This window comes from Tupaia chinensis, unplaced genomic scaffold (genome assembly GCF_000334495.1).
Source record: "Tupaia chinensis unplaced genomic scaffold, TupChi_1.0 Scaffold139431_1, whole genome shotgun sequence".
NCBI lineage: Eukaryota > Metazoa > Chordata > Mammalia > Scandentia > Tupaiidae > Tupaia > Tupaia belangeri.
This window is the reverse complement of record NW_006199316.1, coordinates 1,612,323-1,619,089: the sequence shown is the minus strand read 5'-3', so window position 1 is coordinate 1,619,089 and position 6,767 is coordinate 1,612,323. Positions and strand designations below refer to the sequence as shown.

At 52.3% G+C, this 6,767-nt stretch overlaps 1 protein-coding gene and 1 long non-coding RNA gene across 2 annotated transcripts in view; one reads left to right on the top strand and one right to left on the bottom strand.

The window, feature by feature from the left end:
* TENM4 (teneurin transmembrane protein 4) overlaps positions 1–2,134 on the top strand; it is a 665,800-nt gene extending 663,666 nt beyond the window's left edge. The window contains 1 exon segment of the mRNA XM_027765687.1: positions 1,229–2,134. Within this exon segment, the coding sequence (XP_027621488.1) occupies positions 1,229–1,987 (759 nt within the window). The 3' untranslated portion in view covers positions 1,988–2,134.
* Positions 2,135–4,067: 1,933 nt separating this feature from the next.
* The window catches only part of LOC106736369 (uncharacterized), a 17,971-nt gene continuing 15,271 nt past the window's right edge, over positions 4,068–6,767 (bottom strand). The window contains exon 2 of the long non-coding RNA XR_001371394.1: positions 4,068–6,723. This is a non-coding gene — a long non-coding RNA (uncharacterized LOC106736369). The remainder of the gene's footprint in view (positions 6,724–6,767) is intronic.

Sequence of the window (6,767 nt, the reverse complement as noted above, 5' to 3'; positions counted from 1 at the left end):
GCACCCCCCGCCCCCAAGCCCTGTCCCCCGTAGGCTCCCCATTGCCGCCCCAGGGCTGATTCCAGCAGTGCACCTCCTCCTCCCCTGCCAGGCTCCCTCTCCGCTCCACGGAGCCCCAGTCAACGACTGCCTGTTTGCCAACCTCGCCTGTCAATGAATTATTGATTTCTGCCCTTGGCAAGCGTCTGGAGATCTTTGTTGTTGAGCACTCTAGCTTTGGTGAAACTCGAGGAAATAATTGTTCACAGACAGGGTTCTATTAATTATCAAGAGGACTTCATTTCAGCGAGAAGCCGATGGGCCTGTTTCTGAAGCCCTTTCCCTGAGTTGCTGAGACCCTGGCGCCTTCTTGGACCCGGCTTCCCCCATCTCCCTACCCATTCCAGGGACAGGTAGATGCTATGCCATGCTGCCCCCCAGGACACGATGGACAGGGTACCCGAGGAGCCCTCGAAGTTCTGTGAGACAGAAGCACTCTCCAAAAGTCACATGTAAACACTGGGGACAAAAGCAGGGCAAGGGTTTCCATCAGCCCTGACCTTCCATCTCATCTGCCTTCTCTCAGAGGGTGCACTCTGCCTCCCTCTCGTGGCAACCGCCTCGTCCTCCACACCCCAGTTCCAGCATGAGCCCTACCTCCACCCCTCTGGGCTCAGATGCTCATGAGTGCGGTTTGCGCCTTCTCTCCTCGAGAATCAGCAGACCTGGGTTCTAATGTTGGTTTGTTATTAGTTATACGACTGTGGGCCAGTTGCCACCTCTTTGAACCTTCATTTCCCCAGAAGCAAAGTCAGACTAATAACGGTACCTACTATAGAAAGTTATTGTCAAGGTCCACGGGACAGTGGACAGTAATTGTTTAGCTCAAGAATCCACAAATGTCCATTTTCTCCGTCTCTGAGACCACCTGTTATCACGCTTGATTGCGATTATCACTGTCCTGTCTTCTCCCACTAGACAATGAGTTCTTCAAGAGCCAGGATGAGTCGGATTCATTTCTGTGTCTCCAGCACTCCGACAGGGGCTGCACTGAGTAGATATTCCCTGGGCAGTTTCTGAACGGCGGGACGGGGGTGGGGGTGAAGGACAGCTGGGTGTTCTGGGGCTCAGCAGGGCAGCTGGGTGCTACAGGTGAGTCAATACGGGTAATTTGGCTTAGTTATTTAAGGTCATTCTTAAGGCTTTATCTGCTTTGTCTTATCTCTGTCTCCCTCTCCTCCCCCATCAGTCTATCCTCGGGGTGCAGTGTGAAGTACAGAAGCAGCTCAAGGCTTTCGTCACCCTAGAACGCTTCGACCAGCTCTACGGCTCCACGATCACCGGCTGCCAGCAGACCCTGGAGACAAAGAAGTTCGCATCCAGCGGCTCAGTCTTCGGCAAAGGGGTCAAGTTTGCCTTAAAGGACGGCCGGGTGGCCACAGACATCATCAGCGTGGCCAACGAGGATGGGCGGAGGGTTGCTGCCATCTTGAACAACGCCCACTACCTAGAGAACCTGCACTTCACCATCGACGGGGTGGACACCCACTACTTTGTGAAACCAGGGCCTTCCGAAGGTGACCTGGCCATCCTGGGCCTCAGTGGGGGGCGGCGAACCCTGGAGAATGGTGTCAACGTCACCGTGTCCCAGATCAACACGATGCTCAGTGGCAGGACTAGACGCTACACCGACATCCAGCTCCAGTACGGGGCACTGTGCTTGAACACCCGCTACGGGACGACGCTGGATGAGGAGAAGGCGCGGGTGTTGGAGCTGGCCCGGCAGAGAGCTGTGCGCCAGGCTTGGGCCCGTGAGCAGCAGAGACTGCGGGAAGGGGAGGAAGGCCTGCGGGCCTGGACAGAGGGGGAGAAGCAGCAGGTGCTGAACACAGGGCGGGTGCAAGGCTACGATGGCTTCTTCGTCATCTCTGTTGAGCAGTACCCAGAACTGTCAGACAGCGCCAACAACATCCACTTCATGAGACAGAGCGAGATGGGCCGGAGGTGACAGAGAGGGCCAAGGCCTGGACTTCTTGCCAAAGACAGCTACTCTTTTGTGGCCGCATACCTGACTGTGTTGTACTAAAAAAAAACAAAAAACAAAAAAACAAAAAACAAAAACAAAACAAACAAAAAAAAAAACAAAAAACAAAACTTTTTTTAACAAGTGCAGAAAAGAAACAAAAAGATACTGGTTGCATTGTAATTCATGCAACATCCTTTTTTTTAAGAAAAGAAAAACACAAATTTGGCCTTCACACATTTTTTGCAAAGAATGGAAGGTATTTTTTTTCTGTCGTGTGATCACAATGAGAACTTCATTGTCTTTTGTTCCCTCTTTCCGGGGGGGATTTTCCTTGTTGTTTGAGGTATGTTTCTCCTCTCTTGAGATGCACCTGCTGGGTGTGTCCTTTGTTTGTCCGTAGGTGCCCAGTGTGATGTGAGACACGCGTGTCTGTGCTGACTCGTCTCATGTGCAACCCTTTCTGCTTTGACTGGGGGCCGGGCAGGAGTAAGGGGTGCAGAGAGCAAAAGGCCAGTACAACACCCCTTGCCAGGGGGCCTGGGAGGAAGCTCTGGAGAACCGGAGGCTCCTAGGCCAGGCTTCCGCAGACCAGCGTGGGTTTTTATTCACTGTGTTCTGTGCCTCTGGAGGACCGCAGAGGGCTCCTTCTTACTCCGGGGAATTTCATTTTTCAAGCTTCCCCACACTCCTGTCCAAGCTTTATATTTTGATGCTTAATGGAACCCCCACCCCTTCTGCAAATCCCATGTAATTGTTGGTGCCACCTCAAACCGGCATAAAGAAAGTGTCTCCCAGGTCCTTTTCCTCAGTCTGGTGACATAGCATCCTGGGGCTAAGCACTTCATCTGCCCCGAGAGGGAGGAGCACCCAGGATGTCTGTCTGTAATTGTCCGACTCTCCACGATGTTCCTTCTTCATCTCCTCCTCTCTCCCAAAGCCAGACGTGAGAACCAGCACTGACAGCAAGCGCTCCATGTGGGCACCATGTCCCGGGAGGGGAACCCCACTGTGGCAAAAAAGATGGTAGTGGTGGCAAAGGGTGCCAGCCTGCCTTCCAAGGCGAAGCCCTCTCCCCACAACTGGGTATTTCCTTCCCCTGCTCAGCGGCCACACTGAGATGTAGGAATGTGCAGAGAGGTGCTTGATAGCCCTCGATTCCGGAAAGATGCTTAAGAAAAAAGCCAGCCAAAGAGAGGAAGCGCGAGCCAAGCATCCTTCTAGCCAGCTCCTGAAGTCTCTTCTGCTTCCCACATACACGCTAATCACTAGAGCTGGCTTGCAGCAGAGTGGGCTTTTGGGAAATTCCTTCTGTGAAGTTCTTCCAAAACAACTTCCCCTCTAGAGAAGTCCAGCCAGCGTTTTATTATTTCTTTTTACAGATAAGGAGAGAAGAGGGAAGAGCTAACGGTGTGGCCTGCCAGTGTCTGGGGCCAGTGCCCACAGATCCAGCTGGCCAGGCCAGCATTGCTCCTTGAAGACCCATGCCTGTGGCATCAGGAGGACGCTGGAGTGCTCTCGGGAGCACGTGCAGCCCACACCAGGGGGCGTGCCCAGGGAGCAGCAGAGCCAGCAGGCCCAGGGAAACAGCGAGGGCAGGGGTCTGGAGCAGCCAAAACTGGGGGCTCCTTGTTTGAGGAGCCCATTCCTGGTTCACCTGCCTAGTCACCACTGTCATTACTTCTCACGGGAGGCTCTGGGAGACAGGAGGGGATGCCAACTGCTCCCTTTTGAGCTGGGCTCCTTAGAAAATGGGACTTTTATGGGTTACATTTACATTAAGTGTGGAAAATTAGTTCTGAGTCTGAGCTACTCCCCGTGGAAACCTTGTTGGACTGATAAGCTCATGGCACCTTTATAGCCTTACTCACAGAGTCTTCAGGATATGACACGAGTTAACGAAACCAAGCAGGTCTCTTCCTGCATGAGCATCGGAGCAACGTGCAGTTGGGGCTCTGTGTGGCAGAGGGAGGCGTCCAAAGCTGCTCGGGGAGAGGAGATTTCGCCTTACGTCATCCCACTAGGATGAGAGGATGAGTTTCGCTAAGTGCTCTTCTGGTTTCAAAAAAAAAAAAAAAAAAAGTCACACTTCGCAACAGTGTGCCTCGGCCTGTTTGTCCATGGTTGCCCGTCGCCTCTGAACCCAGAGCTCCGCTGAGTTAGGCCCAGTGCTCCTCATGCCCCCTGTGCTTGGCACAAGCTGGCCAGGGATCCCCATCAGGCAGGATCATTCTTGGAAAGGATGGAAAACAGTTAAGCCTGAAAATCAGAAATGTTTGTTTTTTGGGTTTTTTTCCTCCAAAGAGATTTGTGCCCCTCGAAATATACTTTTGATCTAAGGGGCCCTTGGGCAAAGTGCTCCCACCCATTGGCCTGGTTAATCGGTCCTGTCCTGGTGTCTGAAGTCAGCCCTAACCTGCTGGGGACACCTCCTCGGAGGTCAGAGATGGCATGTGGCCCAAGGGAGCCTCCCCTTGCACCTCCACAGCCCCATCCCCAGAGAAATAGTATGAACTTTTAAGGCCCATAGGGGGAGAATGGGCATGGCTTTTTCTTGGGCTACCTACCACTGAGAAGGCCCAGCTTCCTCCGGGCGAGAGACTTTCAGAGCAGGGGTCTCCGCGGTGGTACTGGTGGCATCCCCGCACCTCAGTCTCACCTCGGTGCTGCTGTACTGAAGCTCGTGCTTCTGGCCTTGGCCTTGGGAGTTGGGTTCCGTCTGGGCTGGGAGGTGCATCCCTCTTAGTTCCGCTGTTGAGACCAGCAATCCCAAACCCACGGCAAGGGGGAGACACAGGCCGGCCTTCCCTGTACCTCCGTATGGGCTCCAAGCATGGAATCCCACCCTCAATGGCGCTGCCCTTCTGGCATGAGCACACCCAAACCTGCCCGTTTGTTAGAGTTAGGCAGCCCCTAACCCTAACCCTCCTCACTGGCCCAGGCTTCTGATTCTGCAGAATGTCGGCTTCCAACCCTAGGAGGTTTGTCTTAAAACAGTTCCTGTCTTCTTTCTTACCCTCCATGGCTCCAGCTGGCCCCTCAGTCCCTCTGCCACTACTTTAAAAGGCTTTTGTTCATTCCCCAAATTCGTTTTTTATAGGCAAGGTTTCCTTTTTACCCACCACGGAAGGGTAGCCCTACGACCCATGGGAGGGAGAAGACCTCCATGGTAGGTAACACCCTGCTCAGTCTCTGATCTCAGAACAGTTGGCCAAGAATAACCCCAGAACCATACCAATGCCTGGCTTCTATCTAGAGATGGGAGATTTGAAACAGTCCCTAAGAAACTGCGAAGGGGTATGCATGGCCAACAGTGTGCTTTCGGATTGTCAGGGTAGGGTGGGGCTGGAAGCAAAGATGATAGTGAGGTAAGGAAGGTGAGGAAAATGGGGCCGTGTTTTATGGACACAGAGCAGGGATCAGAAGTTAAAAAAAAAAATGAAGGACCTTTCAGCTGTGACTTTTAAGTGTCACCTTTGTAGATGGCAGAGATTTCTATTATGCAAAGACAAGGCTTTTGATGTGAAATCAGAGTGCAGTCTCTCCATCCACAACCACGCGGTGAGGGCAGGGGTGCTTTTTGTGTCAGGAGGAATGAGCTGCTTTTGCAGGGATCCTGGCTTTGGGGTTTCATCACTTAACGCTCAACGTCAAATCTATTTCCCCTTCCTCAAGGCAGCCACTGAACCCAGGAGGTAGCTCCTGGTCTTAGTCAGGGGACCCGCCACCTAAGGGGCCCCAGTAAAGAATGCAGGCTCTCCTTTCCCTTGGGGTCCTCACTGGGACTCAAAGCCCTCCATTTGAGCCACTTAACTCCCAGCTAGGTTTACATGCTTGTCTACATTTTATTGGGGGGGAAAGGGATTGGAAAAAGAACTCTGGTTCGAGGCCCTTTCATTGAACCTTTCAAAAACAGCAACTCATTTTAAAGACTCATTGCTCAGGTGACGGAGAGAAACTTTATCTCCTCCAACCTTTACATTCTCGAAAACCAGCCTTGTGTAGTTGACTACCCCAGACAGTGGTGAGTCGCAGGTTTCGTTGTGAATGTGGAAGATCTGAGTGTGGGGAACTGGGGGGAGCCATCGTGGTGGTTCTTACCCCCTCTGGAATGCCAAAGGCACGATGCTGGGCGACCTCCTGGTCGCCAAGAAAATGGGATGCATTCGGAGAGCAGACTGCCATGGGAGGACTGGCACTGGAGCAGGCTCAGCGACCCCGGCAGAAGCTGAGTTGCAGGTGTCGGGCGGTGCCCCAGCGGCCCCGGCGTCACCCGGCACCAGAATCCCACTTTCCTAAATCTGCCTGTTCTGAGGACTTCTGAACCTGCAGCTTCGGTGGAAGGACTTGGTATCAAGCTGCCTCTGGATGACCAACACTGGAGACTCTGGCCTTACCATGTGGAAATAGTTTTCCTGAAGTCTGGAACTAATTTTGAGAAGTTTTTTTTCTCAAACACTTTTATGTTTCTAACACTGTATTCTTGACTGTGTAAATACCAACAAGGCTGTAAATAAATGCAGATGTAGATACCTTCTAGAAAAAGAAAAAAAAAGGCATAAAAACAAAACCAGAAGTGATCCCGTGTAGCCTTCGTTGACAAATAAAAGAATATTTTGTGTTTAAGGGTGTTCCGTGGTCTTCGTTTGGAGACAGTGGCTTCCTCTTCCCTGTCCTAGGAGCTTGCACTGTTTGTTTGCCATAGGATGCATGTGCTTACCCTGGAGAGAGAGAAAAAAGGAAAAGAAAGTGAGAAAGCACCGGG